This window comes from Pseudochaenichthys georgianus, chromosome 21, assembly GCF_902827115.2.
Source record: "Pseudochaenichthys georgianus chromosome 21, fPseGeo1.2, whole genome shotgun sequence".
Lineage (NCBI taxonomy): Eukaryota > Metazoa > Chordata > Actinopteri > Perciformes > Channichthyidae > Pseudochaenichthys > Pseudochaenichthys georgianus.
Genome location: NC_047523.1, coordinates 16,325,179 through 16,346,938, shown reverse-complemented (window position 1 = coordinate 16,346,938; position 21,760 = coordinate 16,325,179). Strand labels below are relative to the sequence as shown.

The following is a 21,760-nucleotide window of genomic DNA, read 5'->3' as shown; positions in this document are numbered from 1 at the left end:
CTGTTACTCATTGGAGACAACATACGTTTTAATAGGCTCCATTTATTTTAAATATAAATCTTTATAGGACTTCCTCATATACTTACATAAAAGTGTCTTTGGCACAGTGGTCTCATTAAAAAAAAGTTAGATATAATGTCATGTCTAAATAATGTCAGGGTTGAAATTGGAAAGATATAACATTTGTTTCTGCTAATTCCAATTTCTGTGATCATCTGTATGTCTTATAAAACATCAGTGTTTTTCATATTTTCTTCTGTAATTTCCGAGGATCAAAATTGTCAAGTAAAATAGTCAATTTGCTTAAAGACCAAACAGTTAATACAACAATAATAAGTAGATGTATTGATGATATATATAGTTGTAGCCCTGCATTATGTTTATAATCCATAAAAAATGAAGAGATTTGGTACAAACATTTAATTAAAGCTTGTATTATGTCATTATGGTCAAATTCACCTAGGACATCATTTGAGTTGTGAAACTTGTTTAAACCTAAAACGTTATTATTGTTAGCAAAATGTGTCTATTATGGAAACGCAATGTGTTGTAAAGAGTAGCAAGGAGATGAACAAAGAGATGTGAGGCTCATTGTTCCTAGACATTTATAATTTAATTATTTTAGTAGCCTATGACTTATTTATTTTTAGCAAGGTCAACGGCGACGAGCGTAGTATTATGTAAATTAAATTAAAAAAAATTAAACGGGGAAAGATGATGATGTCGCAACATCCTGTCATCTGTACTTTTCACATCCGGAAGGTGGGGCTTTTGTTGCAGGAGCGGTTTGCTTTGGAGAACCAATGCCCCGACCGAAATGCTCTATTAATGCACAGATAGCATCAACCGAGGGCAGAAATAGAAATCCTGCTTTGGTAAGTCTTCAGAAAATTATGAATGTTGTGGAACAACTGGGTGTTTCTTAAAACGGCCGTTATTGAGTAACAAAGTACCACACCTGTTTTAAGGAAGGACGAGCGACCAGTGACCGCCTATCAAGATGATATTAAATAAACTCCTAATTCCTCTGGAGTTTAATTTACTAGTTTCAATGTCCGATTTTGTGTCGTAGTTTGCGTGTCATGTACGACTGTATGTGAAATGGGTTCGGAATGCTCATATTAGACGCCATGTAAATAAACGGTGGTAAGTTATCTTAAGGTTAGCTAGCGATACCACTGTTGTTTAGCCTCTCCTGGTGTGACACATTTCGCGTTATTGTGTGGGTACTTGTGAATTGTTTCCCCATCATTTAATGACTAATACAAGCAGTTTTAGTGCGTTTTTGTACATTTACGATGTGGTCGTGCTGCTTTAGTAATAAAGGTAGTCGTATTGCCAAAGTCCATGTTTGTGTTGATGGTGTCAGACACTAGCGTTAGCTTATAAAGCTATTGTAAACTCAACAGTTATGCTACCGTTAAGTTAGCATTCCTGTTAAACAGATGTCAGGTGTGGTCGGGGAATTTAGTGAAGCTCATAATATATATTGCGTATTGTTGTATATGATATAATATTTAATGTCGCTTAAATTAAGTGCTGAAAAGTTTCCTCCCTCGGAAGATGACACACCCAGGCTGGCTCATGGTTCCTTCAGTTAACATCGTTATAAACTTAGCTGTCAGCAGAAACAGTGTGACTGAGAATTTTTCCACTGCACCATCAGATAATTACATGTGTAATGCTGGTATTAACACGTATTATTCCTCTATGACCAATCTACAAAATACAATAATAGAATCCATTTGTTATGTTCCAGTGGACTTATTGATGCGCAGTTAAAAGTACATTTTCTAAACACTCAGCCCTGCTTTAAGGGCTATTTACACCTATACACTTTGTCACGTGTCAAAATAACAGTTTTTGTGTAGAGGCAACTCTGTTTATTTGCTAGCAAAGAATGTTTTAGGCTTTACTAGCCTATATGAGTGCTGGATAACCAACTGTATTTGGGGTTGTGTTTACTGATGCTAAATATGGGTGTAACGTTTTTAGCTCTTATAAGCCTTTTTTTCTTTGCAGACAGCTGGAGGGGATTTAGGATAGTGTTGGCAAAACAACACACACGTATTCCTTCTCTATAGAGTCTATACTAATACTCCCTTTTGGTCCCAGGGAAAAGCGACACATCAAATTCCTCATCCAGATTGTCTCAATGGTGATTACCGCCTAGTTTTAAGAAACTAACTCATTCGAAAAAATACTTAAAATAGGCTGTTTCATTTAATGTTCTCTATAGAGATGTGTCCAGTTATTTATTCAATATGTGCAGTGAGAGAATAATCGATCACTCAGTCACCTCTTGTTATCTGAGTCCTAATACGCCCCCCCCTTAGCAATTTTACTCATAACCAGTCAGTTTGATATTGAAAGATTTCAAAGAGACATTAGCGTAGACTCATGAGGCCCAGGTTTGGTGATATTGAAATATCCCTACTGTTCATATTGCTTTTAGAAATACGATGGTAAATTGAATAATTCCACAATTATAGACATTAAAGGTGGGGTAGGTAAGTTTGAGAAACCGGCTCGAGATACACTTTTTGTTATATTCCATGGAATGCTCTTAACATCCCGATAGCAATGAATATCTAAAGTGCTTTGACAACAAATCCATAAGAAAACATCATCTGTGGAAGCCGTAGTACTGTAAAAAGCACGACCAATCATTTTAGCCGGGCCGGCTAAAATAACTGGATGGCCTACCTGCCTGTCAGCCTTCCATCTGTGCACAAACTTAGCTCGTGCCCTCATTGGTCATGTGCACATTCGTGTGTGTTGGAGGAGGGGCTCTGCAAGGAAGTGGCAGATTTGTTCCGGCTGTGTAGTTTTCAAATTCTAGCGCACTCGAGCTGGTTTCTCAAAAATTACCTACCCCACCTTTAATATCAATTATTGTAGCTAATTTATATGATGTTAAACAATAATCTTGTATAATCGCCATAGCCTAGGAATAGGGCAACATTTTGTGTCACAGAAACATATATGTATTTAAGTAGTATCCCAAATAAAGTCAAAAGACTCCACTTATTTAAACTATTGCACCAGTAATCTCCTGTCTATCAGAGTGTGTCTTTGTTCAACTGAAATAGCTTGTCACTTAATATCAAATGTGTAGTGTCTAGTGGAGCGGCAGTATGGCCTCCTGATGACACACAACGCACAACCCTAATTTCAACTTGACCAGATTTTCTTCACTGAAACGTTTCTCTGCAAAATGTACAAACCCACTCTCTGACCCGAAATTCATAACGGTACATGTAGGTTTAAAACGTTTTGGGGATAATGAATGTTTGAGTAAGATCAGAGACTCTTACGTGAATTGCGTAGTGCTAGAAAGCCTACATCAGTGAAGATAGCTTTTGAAAGTGAGATCTCCCATATTCCAAGCCTAAAATGTCCTCTTGTGTGTCCCAAGGTTTAGTTGTTGAAGGGTTAAACCTGAGAGTTAAGTCAGCCAGTCAGCAGGTGTCACTGAATATTATATCATAGTTAACACATCCCTCATAAACATCTCTGGAGCAAAATGCTGTTTCCAGCACAATCGCTGCACGCTCAGGGATACTCATTCTGGAACTGTTTCGCAGCCTCGTCTGAATTTGAAAAACTATTGATGGCTGATTTGTTTTTCTTTTATGACCATATTGTCCAAGTTTTTATTTTGTTTCCCGCTTAAACAAGAACATGACCTCTCTGCTCTTAAGATAAATATCAAAAACAATCATAGGAAGTGAAACTTTCCAGTGAAATGTGAACTTGTGAAATAGGTAGGTTAGAGCCTTGATTAACATTGACCAGTATTGTAGCCACAACACAAAGATAGTACGCTAGATATAATTCTGCCCATTGCAAGCAAACGAACACAGAAGTGGAGAAAGGTCTTGTGAATGAGGCCAAGTCGGCCCTGCATTCCTCTTCTTTCTCTGTCAAGACCGTCTGGTGTTTATCCCCGGAGCTTCAAAATACACATGTTTTTCTTAATGCTAATCCCTCCAGTTCCTTCCTGTTACTGCGACTTATCAAAATATGACAATCATTTTCTGCAAGACTTCATTTTCCACATTTCAGACCTTACCTAGTTGGCTTGTATCAAAGGGCTCCATCTGCTTTTCTGATCTGCAGCTAGAGTTCCTCAGTCACCTCTGTTCTTGGTGTCATGGAACAGCCAGAAAACCATCTGCTGCCAGAAAGACTTGGACAGTGACTGAGTGATTATGTGCAGTGGATGGTGATGTAGATAAGTGCATACCAAGCCACCATTCATACTCTGCTTTTTGTCAGCAGCGAGGAAGTGAGTTTTATATATTTAGCTTGGTGTCACTGTCAGCAATTACTATATGATCTATGCCTGGGGAGTTCACATAATGTTACCCATGTGGCCATCACTAGTGTGCTTTTGCTGGGAATTACCAACTCCTTTCCAGGATATATGTAAACAAGACAATTGTTGTGGGTTTTCTTTCCATTTGCAGAGGAATTAGATACTTAAATGGTACAGTTATTTGTCTTCCCCTGAGCCAGCCAATATGACATACTGGCATACATACAGCGGATGTGTAATGTGTTTAAGGGACCAATTATGAAGAGCAGTAGATCCTGTTTTGTACAGAGAGAGGAACAACTCATAATGATATTTGTTTGCAGAACACAATGAATGAATTCCCCTTAACCCACTGCTGGCATCCAGAGGCCTGTTAGGTTGTGTTAGAGGCTTACTTTGTAGGCTATGTTTCTCTCCTCAAAAATACAACTATCCTTTACAGCCACAACCAACATTATATTCCAAAGATACCACGGAAGCACAAGAAGTGTGCTTAATTTGGATAGTTTGAAGCTACATATATGTTGTCCTAAAGGTTGTGTGTCCATGTTGAAACATATGTTAGCATCATTTAACCAAGTCCATTATGTATTATTGCGTGCCCATTTATTTCTTAGTTGACAAAAACAAAGACGTGTTTAATCTATGTTACAGTAAGCTTTGCGGTAACTGCAGGGACGTTGTGCATGGTGGAGTGAGGATTACTGTCGAGGCTGTTGAACATGGTACAGTAAGCTTGAAGAACCGTGGTTTACATGCACCAAAGGCCCCATGACCACCTCCGAGCTGTGAGGGAGAGAGAGGGGCAGTGGGGGGTTTCAGATAGATGTTTCAGTGGTGCTGTCATTGTTTACAACTCCCCCAATTGTAACCATGATAGCACCGCAGGCCCCTAACATGATGCAGGTGGTATGTAACCCAACCTATTGTGTTTCCTGTCTGGCAAATGAGAGCATATATAGCATGTTGGAGATACGTAGTGGGCACTTGGGACATACTCAACAAGAACGAATAGATTTGATAGTGAATGTGTTTTTTTGTTTTTCTACCGTGAACCAATCCAATGGAATGTATAAGTAATGGGAAAGACATGAGTGAGTGTTTGGATAAGATCACCAGGGTCGGCTGCAGGGAGGTTGGAGAGGATATCTGGTGTGTGTTATGGGCTAGACTTGAAGAAGCTTTTGCATCACCATTTTGTGTAATGTATGTATTGGCTGTATATATGCAGTATCACAACATGGGGTTGTGTTTTAGGTCAAGTCTTTGTATGACAGCTGAATGGGATCACTGGAGACTGCTTGCACCTTGATGAATGTCTGTATGAATAAGGAAGGGGGCTTTTTTCTCTTCGAAGAGAGATGTATTTGAAAAGCGGCTCACTCACTGAAGTAAGAAGGATTGTAGCACAGAGAGGATTTAGTTCCTGTCAAAGGCCCCTCTGTGCACTCTACGGCCATGGGTTGTTAGTATGCACTGTGGGGTGCTGTTTAGAATGTCTTCTTAACTGCCGTGTACCATCTTTTTAAGTAGGCCAAATCACTTCCTTATTTCCACTAGCAGTCATCGCTATATCTGCTAGTTTACACGTACAGTATTTGCGATGCCTCCACAATGATTTGCTGTTAAATTGTGAATCGTTGGTTACTGTGCAAAACACACATGAGGATCTTGAATCCCGATCGCTGCGTGCCACAGAAGACCTGTTCTTGCACAATCCTCATGACAGTGGTGACTCACCTGGATTACTTAGTTATGTCCACAGTGAGCAGTAATTATAACTAGTTAGATAGGTAGCTGTTGAGAAGCTAATGGCTCAGTCCTTCTTTCCCATTGGCTGGAGAACAAGTAAGGAACATTTTCAGTCTGGGAGCGGTACAAATTGGATAAGACACAGCAAGAGTTTTGCAGCCGGTGTGTTAGGGAGGGAGTTGTCAATTGCTGGCAGCAGAACTATAGGGGGTGGATCTGTTTAGATGTCGCCTAACAACAATATGTTGAGGACAAGGGAAAGAGACGCAAATGTGTTTTTGCAAAATAATTTCACAATATCTTTCAATGGAATTTCATCATACATTTTGCCCTTTGACTGACATGTATCCGTTAACTAATATTCACATTAAATAAGTGCAACATTGCAGTGTTTCAATTTCATCACACACACCTCAGGACACGATGGATAGTTCTAGTTGACTAATATCTAGTTGACTATAGAACTAATATCATTCTCAGATTCTTGGAAGTTGTTGAGTCGTTATTGGGTCAGAAAAAGCCCCTGCTTTCTCCATCAGAACGGGAGAGGAAATCCCCTCGCGCCTGTGACCTCAGGAATGCAGAGAAAGGGAGTCTTTAGGGTCTCTGCAACTATGGCTATTCTGAATTTAGACACACATAATTGTACTTATTCTAACTTAAACCTCAGTACATACATTTAAATGTGATCATGAATATGTTGGCTTGTTTAAACCAGTTCAACTTTTAGCTTCTACACATAAAGATAAACAATCTTCCTATTCAGTGAAAGTATAAAAATGGGTGGTCATGTTATTTTTGAGGTGTTTGGACATCAACATGAATTGTTGGTCTCCGCCTGCTTGCTTTGATTTCGTATTTGTGTGAGTCCTGGCAAAACCCCGGAGCCTCCATGCCAGTATGTCAAGATGAGCAGGAGAGGAACACTGGCCCATTCTCCTAAGGGAATCTTAATGAATTCCTGTAGCCCACGCTGCACAGAGGTCATCTATATTTACAGAGCTCAACAACCTCAGTGGTCTGTACCCCTCCTCCATAACCTTACAACCCTTTAAACAGGACAGGCACCAAGCAAGCTGCGCTTCAATATCTAGGTCAGGCCTAAGTATGGACTCCTCCCTTGCCCTAACACTGCATGCAATGTGGTGAATTGCAGTTGATGGAAATATGGTGGAACCCCTGCCCTAAGGTCTGTTGGAAAAGTTGCACTAAGCACTTTCTTGAGCTAAGCATAGCATCGGCACTTTCAGTTTATTAACTGTGATTGCTTTATTTATAGCTTTGGGATGCGTGCATGCGCAAAGAGAAGTGGGTTACACTTTAATTATTTAGATAGTGACCCCTATGCATAAGTGCTGAGTTTGGCATTGGTTCCTTCAGAAGGTGTGTAGTGGTGTTTGTGTAGATAGATATCCTTCCTATGAGCCCTTTCACTGGCCTGGTTACTGATGACAATGACAGGAAGAGCACAGGTCACACTTCCTGGTGGGGGGGGAAGGTAGTGGAACTTTGGTACCACATCCTCAGTATCCATAGCCTTCATAGCTGGCATACTGAAGTGTAGGCTAACTTAAAGCAAACCAATTGGTCCCCTTTGTTTTTGGAAAATGCAAGGACATGTTGCAGCAAAAACTCAATTTCAATATGCAATGTTCCTAAATAAATCTTACACCAATTTAGCTGGTTTCCCAAGTGTATTTGGTGTCGTCGTGACACTATATCCAGTGTTTCCCCTAGGTTTGAGTCATAGCATCGGTGCTAAGGCACGTGGGCCCAGCACAATGTGAGCGCGGAGCGCGTGGATTTTTTTAAGTGCGCCCCGACAATTTGTTTCTATGTGTCTACCAGCACAAGAAAGGCTCTTGAGGCCAAGTACCAGGGCCGGTTCTAGCCAATTTGCTGCCCTAGGCGAGATTTTATATATAAAGAATAGGGCTGTCAAGTTAACGCCGCTAATTATTTTAACGCGATTAACGCATGTGTATTTTTTGTCCTCGGCCGCCCCGTAGTTTCAGAGCGCATCGAGTTTAAAATACCATCTACAAGCTGATGCTGACGGCCCCGCTCCTGCCGCCCGCTTGTGGCAGACCACACTTCCACGCTCACCGGCAGGCACCGACTGGCCATCGTGTGTGTGTGTGTGTGTGTGTGTGTGTGTGTGTGTGTGTGTGTGTGTGTGTGTGTGTGTGTGTGTGTGTGTGTGTGTGTGTGTGTGTGTGTGTGTGTGTGTGTGTGTGTGTGTGTGTGTGTGTGTGTGTGTGTGTGTGTGTGTGTGTGTGTGTGTGTGTGTGTGTGTGTGTGTGTGTGTGTGTGTGTGTGTGTGTGTGTGTGTGTGTGTGTGTGTGTGTGTGTGTGTGTGTGTGTGTGTGTGTGTGTGTGTGTGTGTGTGTGTGTGTGTGTGTGTGTGTGTGTGTGTGTGTGTGTGTGTGTGTGTCGAGCGAGAGACCTTACGTGCATTGTTGTTGTTAGCATCTGGTGCTAGCTAGCTGCGCTAACGGATATAAGGAGCTGTTTAAATGAAAACAGAGGACCGACATTTCGCCACAACTGCGCCGAACACTTGACTTTGTGCAGGCAGCCAGACAGCGGGACATTGTAGGAGAAGTCAGCACACTCAGCACGGATAGTGCGCGCAACATGATTGCAGCGTCCATGCAGCTCCCGTTCGAGCATATGCCACACACACACACACACACACACACACACACACACACACGAACACACTTTGTATTGTATTATTGTATGAGAGGTTCCAGGTTGAATTGAGGCGAATATTTGTAATGTTCAGAGGTTGTTGTGTTTAATATTCATGAGAATATTTGTCATTGTTCAAATGATAATAAACATTAGCATAAAGCATATTTGTCCACTCATATGTTGATAAGAGTATTAAAAACTTGAAAAATATTCCTCTAAGGTACATTTAGAACAGATCAAAAATGTGTGATTAATCGCGATTAACTATGGACAATCATGCGATTAAATATTTTAATCGACTGACAGCCCTAATAAAGAATACATGAAAAATCTCTACAAAAGACAAATACACTACAAAAACAGAAACTTATTAATCAAAATGGCTTAAAATGTATTCAGTATTGTATGAACATGTTTTAATTGGGGGGTGGACGTCACATCCTCTAGGGGGGTCCGGGAATTTTTTTTTGAACATTTGAAAGTAAAATGCTTCAATTTGGTGCACTTTGAGCACACAATTACTAGAGACTAGATCTAGGGGGTGCAACTCTAAAACACCCATATGAAAAAATTTACATTTTAATAATCAAATAAGTATATGAACATAACCAATAACCTACCATAGCCAATAACAAATAAATGTAACTTATTTTATTTGTGTTGTTCATTTATATCTTATTTATTTATGCATATTTTTGTATCTCTCCAACTTTAAACGATATTTTTGGTTTACTGTCTATAGCAGGGGTCTTCAACTAAAATTCAACGAGGTCCAGTTAGAGAAAATCTCCCCATGCAAAGGTCCGGAACATCAAAATGTCTAAGTTGCTTCATGAATTAGTGTGATATATATTGAAGTGACCTGTAGCTTTATCAACGTATGCATGTAATCAACAACTGACTGCCAATCAAATAAAGAAAGTACAATTCAAAAACAACAATATTTATTGTCAATTAACATTACTTAAATACTGTGGATATGTGTAATGTTTAAATATTGAAGTTAAATGCATCAATGTGGTGCACTTTGAGAGCAACATTAAGAGATCTATGGATGGATACATCTCTCAACACCCATATGAAACAGAACTGTAGCATATTTTCCTTTTTGGATATTTTACAAATCACTCCCCTTTTAAACTCTATTCTTGTTATTTTTAACAACTTTTTTGTTGCTGTCATATAGTATTTTATACCTGTTTTTCATTTAGTCTCATTAATAACTATAATGATCATATCAAGGTGTGCCTTAACCTCACTGAGCTGAGGTTATTTGAGCCTCTCAGGAGATAGCTCTCTTCCACCTGGTTGTAGAAAAGCTCTTTAAATTCGTTAGCATAGCTAACTAACCAGATTCTAATAACAACAGATCGCCACTGTGCTTACAACTAAAGACACAGCCACGCAAACACTGCGGCATGTGTACGGCTCCTTATGGGTACTGCAATATTTTAAGGAGCGGCGTTCCGGTGCTCTCTGTCAGCACTCCTTTCAGACGAGACATATACCACGTGAAGACAGGTTACGCTCGTGTTGTATTCATGAACCTGTCCTTGGCCAGGAAAAACAGGTACTCGCTTGTTTAATTATTTTTGCGGTCTAGATTTCTTCTTCTTTTTTGAAGTGAGAAGTTGTCCGTCTGTCGGACTGACTCCCTCCCCCCCACCCCCAAAACGAAAACTCTTCGGTTCTCCACGAATTACACAAGTCACCCAAATCAGCGTTAAAAAAGCGGGAGGCGCCGAAAAATCCCCTATTAATGTATTGATTATAGCTCCGGGTCCGTCTGGGTCCGGATCCGGACCGCGGTCCGCCTGTTGCCGACCCCTGGTCTATAGTATACATTGGAATGATTTCAAACCTGTTTTTATTTATCCTATAATTATAAAGGAGTGCCTTGGAAATATGTGTTTACATAATTTGTGGTCAAAACGTTTGAGACCCACTGAGATAACTTGGACTAAAATTAACTTATCTAAACACTCAAGAGTCCTTTACCTCACTGAGCCTCTCAGTCTGACAGGAGAGCTCTCCTCCACCCTCTACTTCTTATATCTACTTCTTATATCCGTTAGCGCAGCTAGCACCAGATTCTAATAACAACAGCGCCGGTACCGGTGCGCCCTCTTTCGCTCTCCCCCATAAGCCAACATCCCCCACTTTCATCACTTACAGCACCCATCGTACAGGGCAAATAAAAAGTGTAACCGGGGTGAAAAGGGTGTTACATTTACTTAATTATGAATGTTGTTACATCAAGGCCAAAAATTAGGATGAGTGCCAACGGTCAAAAGAAAATGTTCCCCTCCCAGAGCTACCAGCGCAGCGCCCCCCAGATCTGGCACCAAAAATCGGCCCTGCCTAGTACATACAGTGGCAATGTCTCAAGATTTAGCAAAAATACACCTTTATTGAACATACAGTAACACAAATACTACACATCCACATAACAAACAATCAAAAATGAAAAAGGGCCGCCACTTATTATTATTTGTATTTGTTTGGGTACCTGGCTGGCTCCCCCTAGCAGCGGCGTGCATATTTCAGCAGCGGCGCTGCGCCGCCACCAGGGCCGTCCCTGGCCAACATGGGGCGGACTGGCCAACATGGGGCGGACTGGCCATCGGGACGTTCGGGACGAATCCCGATGGGCCGGTAGCCCGGTACCGAAGTGGGCCGGTCGGACCACTCGACGCGGCCCACTGCCCCACTCCGATCGGCCCACTTCGGTACAGGTGAAATTGTAATCAGCTTAATGCTTGGCCCATGTATACGAGTGAACGTGGATTGCTTTATTTAGTGATCGGATACGATCGGAAAAACATTCCATGTAAACGGCGCTATTGATAGGTTGTCAAACTTGTCTATCTTATGTTTTTTGAAAGTAGGCTAATAGATGAACTGAAAGGGTTGGGCCGGGAGAGATGAGTCGTCTCTTCCAATAGAGTGGCGAAGTCACTGGAAGATGCTGGAACATTTTCGAAAATCACAGAGCTGTTTAGTAGAAGGGCTCCCGCTCCCAGTCGCAGTAATGAGAAGGAAGATGATGAACCACAGACCCGGCATATAATGACAGCAGTGTGCAGGGCTGTGTTAATTTATGTTACTGTTAGCAATAGCATTAGTTGACTGAGAAAACCGGCATGAAAAAAGTTTAGCAATGTTACGACTAGTATAATATGCCCACGGCTGTCATTGACAACCTGGACAGCCAGTCAGAACCTAGAACAGACTATTATATTGTGCATAAAGTTAGATGCATTAGGATAGAGTCATATGCTCATGATATTCCAAGTTAAATTATATAATATTTATGGAAGAGAAGAAGAGCTAGAGAACAGTTGCAACTACTGCACAAACTGCTATTTGTGTGCATCATGTCTTGTCACAGTACAACTTGCTGAGTCCTAACACTGTCATTCAGTCAAGTTGCCTGTGAGAGGACCTTCTCCACACTGAAATATGTGAAGAATCGACTGAGGACCACCCTGACCCAGGAGCATATGGAGGCATTCATGCTCATGTGCACAGAGAAGGAGATTGTGATGGCTCTGGACACCGATGGAGTGATTGACAGGGTCGCAGAGACAAGTGAGCTGCTGCGACACCTGCTGGTGATGTAAGGTAGAACAGTCTCTTTGTTTTGGGGTTTCTGAGAGGGTATGTGCCTGTTGTATTCCTTGAAGTTGGTTATTTAATACTGGACAAGTGCTCTCATCATTTGTTGGTTAGACCACATGGCATTGATTGAGAATCTGAGCTGCATGTGCATTGGCACTTCTTTTTGTTTACAGCCAGGCACAGGCAACCATTTTTGACTATACCCATTTGCTGTACTTTGTCCTTAATCCCAATTGTACATTCACGTTACTGACTCCTACATATCCACTTTGACACACTTCACACAGACATGACGCGGACATTTTTAAGAAACCTTAAATAAAGGAAGGTTTCATTTTGCACCTTACTCCTGTTGTCCATCTCTTTTATGTTATGGCTTGACTCTGGGGAATCTAGCCATAACAGTATACAGTATATGAGCATAGTAGATGTATCATTTATCTGTAGGCTGCAAGGGTGGTCCGCATGCGTGGGCGGCGGCCCGGTGTGTGGGCCGGTGCGTCTGAACGTCCCGGGCTGAATTTGTGTCCCAGTCCGCCCCTGGGCCCCACGCAAAGTTATATGATGAGGCCCTCTGTTTCGCGAGCGCCACACTAATTGCTGCGCATAGGTGCGGCGCATTTTCGGCTCAATTTTAGGCACCGTCTGCAAGATGAGGCCCCCTCCGCAAGGTGAGGCCCCACGCAGTCTGCTTGATCGGCCTGTAGGGAGGGACGGCACTGGCCGCCACTATTTGTATATAGGGGAAGCACTCGTATCTACTTTTACCCTGAAAACCCTAATGCAAAACCACCCGAGTTGGAGCTATGATTTGTTTTTCTGCTGACAGCAGGATTGTTTTCTCCCCTCTGCCTTGTCACACTACCTCTCAGTGCACACTCATCCTGCTCAAGTGTAATGTTTACTGTTAGGGAGGAGCAGATTGGGAATAATGTCTTGAATTAGATCAGCACTTCCATTAGTGTGACATCCAGAGAGGAGGCGAGCTGTTTGTCTTTCTAGATAGAGATACAATGAAATAGGGACAAAAGGTAAACTGTAGAAGAGAAGAGCTTGGTTCCCGAGACTCGACAGCAACAGTATCGAGTCATCTGGGCGACAGACTTTCAGGTGTCTGTGTCAACTTTATCCCTATTGCTTCTCTGCACAACAGTCGCTTCTGTTTATACAATGTGACATCTGTTAACATTATCAGCACCATAGGCTCAACTGTGTATTTGATAGTACATTAGGCTGGTAGTGAGATGAGTAAATGTTGTAAATGTGTAAATGATTGTTGACTGAGCAGAGTTGCCAAAGGTGGAGCATAGAACAACAGCGAGTGCTGACACCTTAAACTCTTAGCTCAGGATTTGCTTAAGGGTTATCTAATAAAAGCTGAAGTGTATTTGTATTATTCAGACAGAAGGCTGTAGAAATGTGTCGGGAGGCTTGACAGCCAGGAAGTACTTGGTTTAGAGTTGTCATAATACAGGATATTGGCTCTGATCCCAAAGTATAGGATTCCACTTTAGACACTTTTTGGCACTTATTTAAAACGCCTGTCTGTTACAATTAAAGGCAAAACGGCAAACATTGTCTCAGAAGGATTTGACAATCATTAAAAAGCCCAATAATGGCTGTTTTAATGCAGTGTTCCATTACAAGCAAACTAGGGATTAGGGCTGCACGATATTGGAAAAAACTGACATTGCCATATTTTCTTCCCCTGCGATATATATTGCGATATGACAAAATACAGGAATTGAAGAAAAGACCACCCTTTCTTGAACTTTAATGCTATACAATTGGTATTTTTTTTAACAATATTTAACTGGATGAAGGATTTTAGTCACGGACTCCTGGATCTTAAGTTATCAGAGCAACAAGCTGAGCTAGCTCGGTTAGCCTGCTGTGGTCTAATCAAGAATGGTTGTGGTTTGCTGTGCATGACATGAGAGCCACGCGAGTTTTGCTTTTTGTAGCAAGCTGCAAAAGAATTGTAACATGACGTGTTTGAGTTCATTTGCCTACTTAATATCGCACGTCCTAAATAAAATATATATAGCGCATGCGCATAACGCGGTTATCGTCACGATATATCGTGCAGCCCTAGTAGGGATGCTCAGAATTGAGGTTTTTGCCATTATCCAATCATTGTTCATGGTAATGTCTGCTGATACAGCTATCCTTCACATTTTTCCCGCTAATATTGCTGATTGATAACCTGTTTGGACCTTTGGCTTATTGTGAAATATCTGAAAGCTATGTGGCTTTGTACATGTTCATTTTTACAACAAAAAAGAAGAAAATTGCACTGTTGTAACTTGTAAGTTGTCCATGACAGACATAGAAGATATGAAAGTCAGGGTGAAAGCAATTATGAGCTCTTGCTTCTGAGGGCAGGGCTCACATAGTGCAGATAGATAGCCAATGACTTCTGCCGGCCTTTTAACGAGGTGAGCACATGATGTCCTATTTTAATGCTTTGCTAAATGCCGCCCCGCAGTGGAGAATGATAGCTTCATTACTTCTGATTGGTTGCAACGACCTTTTGATGGTGAACTTTATAAAGTTCTAGGATTCATGAGTAGGCAATTTGGCACTTTAATGTGAAGGGTGGGGGTTAGGATTAAAGATGTGTTGGAGCAAAGCCTAGCGCCTTGGCACAGAAACGTACCGTCTTAGTGAAAGCTGTAAAGTAACAACTGTCATCTGTCCACACACTGAAAGGAGGCTGTTAACTGTTGGTAATTATGTGTTTCTACTTTTGTCATTCACAGGTTGGGTCATTGTCTGTGTGCAGAGGAAGTGTATGAGTGGGTGTGTGTGCGCATGTGTGTGTGAAAGAGACACAAAGAAGAAACCAGTGATGGCCACCGGTAAAGGTAAAAACCAGAGCTCTCTGGCGCTGCACAAGGTGATCATGGTGGGGAGTGGAGGCGTGGGGAAGTCGGCCCTCACCCTGCAGTTCATGTATGATGAGGTGAGTCAACACCCCTATAAACAGCTTAACACTGCTCCATAGTACTTGGAGAAGTATGGGTGTTAACAGGGAGACACACCTCTTTATCTAACTAGCTTCCTTTTCTTCACTTATCTCCTTTTTGCTAAACATGTTGATTGTGTCAGCATTTCTCTAAAGTGTTCTAAATTAAAATGATTCTTACTGCGATTTACCAGTAGAAACCTTTAATGTGAAACAGTTGCTTTCAATAAGGTTGCTTTCAGGCCGCTATCTGTTCAAAGTAAGAACTTGATTATAGGAAACAAAATTGGCCCCTACCTCTGTGGTAGAGGTGCAAAGGCACACTTTTCTCAACTTCACTGCTAGCTTGACCACATGTGTTGTTTACTGTTACAACAACAGCTAATTGAGGGCAGAGACGCTCATGTCTATCTGCTACATGTTTCACTATTCTGTTTTAGCCGTAGCCTTAGACTTTCTTGCTGCCTGTCATCCAAAACATGGCTGTATATCTTTCTTCAAAATGCCATTTTGTTTTCTTTTGAAAATAACATTTTAAAATCAAAATATATATATATATATATATATATACAACTATCTTAAATGAAATACATTTGGAGGAGCATGGAGAAAAACAGAGACACTGACATTAATGTTTCTCACCTATGTCCACCTTGTTTAAAGAACATGTTTTTGAGCCTTTGTCTCAGACGGACGACTTCTCTTGACCATTTTCATTAGTTTTGCTAAACCTCTAGCACTTTTCTGAAATTACCAGCGTCCCTTAGTCCAAAGTGTTGAATGGAGGTCGGCCCTTCAGACGTTAACAATAATGGTGATATGTTTCATCCCTAGTTTGTGGAGGACTACGAGCCCACCAAGGCAGACAGCTACAGGAAGAAGGTGGTTCTGGATGGGGAGGAGGTCCAGATCGATATCCTGGACACAGCCGGCCAGGAGGACTATGCTGCCATCAGGGACAACTACTTCCGCAGCGGGGAGGGCTTCCTGCTGGTGTTCTCCATCACAGAGCAGGAGTCCTTCAGTGCCACCGTGGAATTCAGGTACTGTCTCCGGCCTTCATCTGAGTGTGTGGGGGACCAAGAACACGTGACGCTCTTTGTGAGCTTATGGCGCATTTCCACTGCAGGGCCTCGCACGGCTTAGTACGGTATAGTTAGGCCTTGGTAGGCCAGGCTCACTTTATGCTGCATTACAGTTTAGTAGCTGGGGCAGTAACTATAGTAACGCAGTGTAGGCGGAGCCGTGACGTCATCTTCAATGCGAACCACAGAAAGCCAACATCAGCCGTTAGCTCTTAGCACTCAGAGCTCACAGCTCCTCATATCTGTTCAGAAACTAGACAAAAGTTAAACAAGTACAAACCACAGACTGTGTGTGTCATGGAGAATACTGTCGCTGGTTTATTTATGTCTGTATAGGTCGTTGTTGTGAGTGTGGACGGTCGGAGCATATACAACGTTAGCAGGTTAGCTTTCTCCATTTAGACAACACGCATTTTAAAAGGTTTTTTGCCTGCCGTCTGTCTGCAGACTTGTCAAAGCATTAATTCATGGTTTTTACTGATACTCAGTATGTTGTTACTTCGGCATCATTTTGAAACGTGTATTACAATTAAATCACGGTCAAATATGTTCATCTTGTTGTAATTGTAGCTCCCTTGCCAGCGATTCTCTCTCTAGTTTAGCATATTCAGCCCGGTTGTTGGCCCAAAAGGAACCTGGATTTTGGAGGGCCAGAATAACTGTGAAACAGTACCTGTTCGCCGGAACTACCCCTTGTGGAAATGCAACAAAAAACGGGCCGGCTTTGGCACGGCACGCTTAAACCGTGCTACGTGCTGCAGTGGAAATGCGCCATTAGACAGCCATGCAGGCTGACATACATGTTACACATGGAAAATAAATAAACATATCACACATCTCTTTGTTCAGTGTCCATGTACAGCTGCAGCAATAGCGCATACCGTATGTACTCTTTAGCTGAAAGGATTGCACTCTCTCCAGAGGTCTGTGTTGGCTTTCTAATCTAATAATAAACAAGTATATAAGATAATAAACAGAGGAAAAGCAAAGCAAATCCGTATCAACATGCTCCCGTCTCTAGCACCCCCGCAGCCCGAGATACGAGTGAAAGAACTAAACTTACATGAAACTTCCGTTGGGTTGCTTTAAAGTCAAGCTTCAGTTTAAGACTCACCCTGTAATAGAAACATGTGATGGAGCATCACTAACCTGACTCAGATGCTTTGTTTCACCAAACCATCTGGGAAAGCTCCATTGGAAGCTGTTTGGAAAGGGCAGGCACTTTCAAAAATACTTGGCAGGTGATTGGATCAATCTGTCTATCACCTTCTATCATGGGCCACTTCTGATTGGTTAACAATAGGCGCATTCACACCGCAGTACTTTTCCCACAAAGGTTCATCAGAACTTAGTTCATGAGAACTCTTTCGCCAGAACGCCGACACCTCCTCATCTCCTCATCTCCACCGCTCCCATGTTTTATTATGTGTTGCCATAAGTTAGTCTCTCTGCGTTTCTGCGCTGGGTTAATGCTAATGCTAATAATGCTAATGCAAGGATAATAAAATGGCGGCTTCACAAAACTTTTTGGGAGTTTTACGGGGCGTGGTTTGCAATCCGCCCAGCCAATCAGAAATAGGAACCTTTTTCTCCCACGAAAGTCCCCGCTCTCTAGCAGGGACAGAAAAGGGGGTGAAAAGGTTCTCATGAACTAATTTTAGTTCCGGCTCTTTTTGGTGTGAACGCAACATTTCAGAACTATATCGGAACTAAAGTGGGAAAATTACTGCGGTGTGAACGCGCCTATTGGCTGGTACATGTGGAGCACAGCACTTCTGATTGGTGTGGAACAAAAAAAAGAATGGAAAAAAAATCGCAGGCTTTGCGATTTTTAATTGCATCATTTAAAATTGCGATTTCGATTTAAAATCGATTTATCGTTCAGCCCTAGTGCTATATTATAATTGTAGAGCAAGAAGGCTGTCGGTGTGGATCAGTTTGCAGGAAGGTTTTGATGGCAGCTTCTTTGAACAAAATGCTGAAGTTAAAAATACAGATTTTGGTCAACACCACTGTAGAATCATGTACACCTGAAATAATCTTGTTGAACTAGATTTAAAGTGACTTTTCATTTTATCTTTCTGGGTATCACTATTAAACACTTTTAATCCTGTAAATAAGCAAATGGTTTAAGCCTTTTATTTATCCCTAAATGGCACCTAAACTGATCTTGCATGGTTCAAAAGCTTTTTTAATGAATTTTAGATTGTATCACTATTAAAATACACCCACTTATTTACACAAGTAAGACTAATATCTCAATAAAAATGTGATTGATTACACATATTACACATTTGTCTAACGGGGCTTAGCAATGTGTGCAGCTACTGTGCTTAGACCCTCGCAGTGCATAAGGAAAAACTCCCAGAGAAAACGCACACTTGACGAGGAAAATGGAAGACATTTCGGGGAGAGAAAAGGGAGAGATCCCTGTCTCAGGATGCAAATACGTTCTAATTCATTTGACATGAGTGCATACAACTAGGGGTAAGATGAATTAGCGTAAATGCCCTGACAGTCTGAGCCTGTAGTAGTCTAACTAGGGGCAAGCCTGAGCCAGCCCTAACTATAAAGCCACGCTAACTTTTAAATCTGTTCTGTGCCGGCAGGGAGCAGATCTTGCGGGTGAAGGCGGAGGAGGACAAGATCCCTATTCTGGTGGTGGGGAACAAGTCGGACCTGGAGGAGCGAAGGCAGGTCTCTGTGGAGGAGGCCAGGGGGAAGGCCGAGGAGTGGGGGGTCCAGTACGTGGAGACATCGGCCAAAACCAGAGCCAACGTGGACAAGGTCTGTCACACTACATGACTATAATCAATGTGTTTTTTACTGGGATATTAATTGTATCTGAACTGTATCGAATTTGCCAATTATGACTTAATGTCTTTCTTTTTCCTCTCCAGGTATTCTTTGACCTGATGCGTGAAGTACGAGGCAAGAAAATGGCAGAAAACAAAGACAAAAATGGAAAAGGAAAGAACAAGAAGAACAAGAAGAGCTTCAGGGAGAGATGCTGTTTACTCTGATCTCCTCCCGGACCTTAACAACCCACAATACAACTGTTCCGTTGGGAAACAAAGCAGAGCGTCCTTGCCATTGTCATTCAAATAAAAAATGATAATTATTTTTTAATAGCTGGTTTTAGTTAAGTGATTTAGTACAATCTCAACATTTTTTGTTTTTAATTAATGGTATCTGAGTCGCCATTTCATTGAAAGATAACCACTGTTGTGACTCAGACTGCTTGATACGCTCGGAGTAAGCCAACGACCAAACTGCCACTGACACTAACTCTGCTGCTCAGACATTCTCCACTGTTAAACTCAGCGATTATACTGCCTTTGACTTTTCAGTGTACACCACAATTGTTGAGTCTTTGTGAAGTAAACAGTGCTCTTAATTTCTTTACCTGATCCTAACCTTTACCTGAATATTTCTTAGTCTATGTGAGTATAGACTCTTTGAATCGATGTCCATCAATTAACAAAAAACTCTAATGCTGCTGTCCGTCTTATGTTTGATCCTTTATGATGACACTTAATGTCATGTGTATTCAAGATGTTGGCCTCATTCATTTATCTGTCCAGATATTAACAACTTCAGAGTTTCTATTGGCTTTTGAAACTGAAAGCTTTTTGTTTAGCCCTCAAGGCTGCTCTTTTTTCCCGCTTATTTTTGTAGATCAACCAAGGATTACTGAGTTTCTGGGAGAATTTGGAAAATCAAAGTAATTGTTGCCAAACAGGGTTATTTTAATTCCACTGTTACCAGGCCTCAGATTTTCAGGCTAAAATCTTTGGCAACTGTAAATCACAGAAAAAAAATGAAAAAAAATTATAGAGGTAAATGAGAACTTACTCGGAGCTCGCCGAGCTTCATGTAGATATTTTAACATTTGTAAAAATAAATGTTGAGGGTGTGAAAATAAGGTTGTAGTGCGGCTACTGGTATGTTTTTGTGTTGCTATGTCCATGAAATCTGGCCCTTCCTCCCTTCTCACAGTGCAGATTATTCCCTGTTTTACTCGACTGATAAAGTTTAAACTGAGACGGGTGTTGACAATCCATCATGCTTCTGGTCCACGATGGCATTTTAATCAACAAAGTTTTCTTATTTTTTATTCTTTGGTCTCTTTTTAAAACATGCACTACATTGCCAATACCTAAGAAGTGGACTTCATGCTGAATGGAGTCATGCTGGAGAATCTTTAATTCTTTGTTGGTGCCAACAAAATCACAAAAAAAATCGAACTATGTTTGTGGATGTACAGTTTGTATGTTAATTAACTCGGTGTGCATTTCCCAGAATCCTACAACATTTCTGTTTCTGTGTGAGAGAACTTCTAACTGTTGTTTAATCAAGTGCTAAAGTGAACAAGATGTTCCTACCACTGCCTAAACCATCCTTTGTAACATGGCCTCCCTTTTTCTTTTACTTCCTACTGCTGTGAGTATGCTTTTATCTCCCTGCAGCCAGAGTGTTTCTGAATAAATGCTTTTTTTCTTTGTAAGTATTGTACATTATTTTATATGTATTCATATGTTTGTACTGATCAATCTTAGTTTTGATTTAAAATATCAGAACCAAAGCATAAGCTGGTGATAATACATTTGATATACGGATGTTCTAAACAGTGCCCTCCACTGGCTGGTGGAGGTAATGAAACTGCTCTTAATACTCACTGTATTGAATGTGTACAGTAACTTTGGCATTAGCCGCTAGAGTGAAACGTCATGGCAGTTATCTGTTGTTCCCTTAAGGGTGCCCCACTTTAGTAGTAAAAAAAACTGCAATTACTCACTTTGCATTGATTGTTCCTCTGCCATCTACAAAAGAGTTGCCAATGGCCTGTTCTTTCTTATTTTACATGGCAGGATGAGGGTAACGTCACCCTTAAAGGAACAAGACGTGGGCTTTTATTGCTGAACCCCTGTGGGGGCCTGTATCAGTGAAACTCATTTCGGAACATGGAAACAGGGTTAACTATTTCACCAGGAAAAGACAAACCATAAATCACTTTGAAAATATTGTTCCTGTGAAAGATTGAAGGAAGTGTCTTCCCTTTTGTTTTTTAAAGAGCTGCAGAATTTCAGTATGATACATTTCCTCCTCCTGACATTGAGAGAAGTCAGATGGTGTTCCAAGCCTCTGATGCAGGATGCTGATGCAAAGAGCCAGACACAACATTTACTTTAAAAAAACGCATTATATTACTGAATTATTCCTATTGGAGCTTACTTGTCTTCTTTTACTCGAGTGGGTTATGGTGAACCTATTCTGCTTTATTTTTAAAAGCTCCTGTAGCATTCCTGTAGGGAC

At 41.3% G+C, this 21,760-nt stretch overlaps 1 protein-coding gene across 1 annotated transcript; it reads left to right on the top strand.

The window, feature by feature from the left end:
* Window positions 1-754: 754 nt before the first annotated feature.
* Window positions 755-20,951, top strand: ralba (v-ral simian leukemia viral oncogene homolog Ba (ras related)). Its single transcript, XM_034109963.2, has 5 exons — window positions 755-875; window positions 15,154-15,356; window positions 16,194-16,402; window positions 19,054-19,231; window positions 19,345-20,951. Exons 2-5 carry the CDS (start codon window positions 15,186-15,188, stop codon window positions 19,465-19,467), a joined length of 681 nt encoding a protein of 226 aa, XP_033965854.1. The 5' UTR covers window positions 755-875; window positions 15,154-15,185; the 3' UTR covers window positions 19,468-20,951.
* Window positions 20,952-21,760: the final 809 nt, after the last annotated feature.

Bases quoted from the DNA above. Each gene is read 5' to 3' on its own strand.
- ralba (XM_034109963.2), top strand. From the start codon at position 15,186: ATGAGTGGGTGTGTGTGCGCATGTGTGTGTGAAAGAGACACAAAGAAG. The intron at 16,403-19,053 runs GTACTGTCTCCG...CTGTGCCGGCAG, and splicing joins AGTGCCACCGTGGAATTCAG to GGAGCAGATCTTGCGGGTGA. The intron at 19,232-19,344 runs GTCTGTCACACT...TTTCCTCTCCAG, and splicing joins CCAGAGCCAACGTGGACAAG to GTATTCTTTGACCTGATGCG.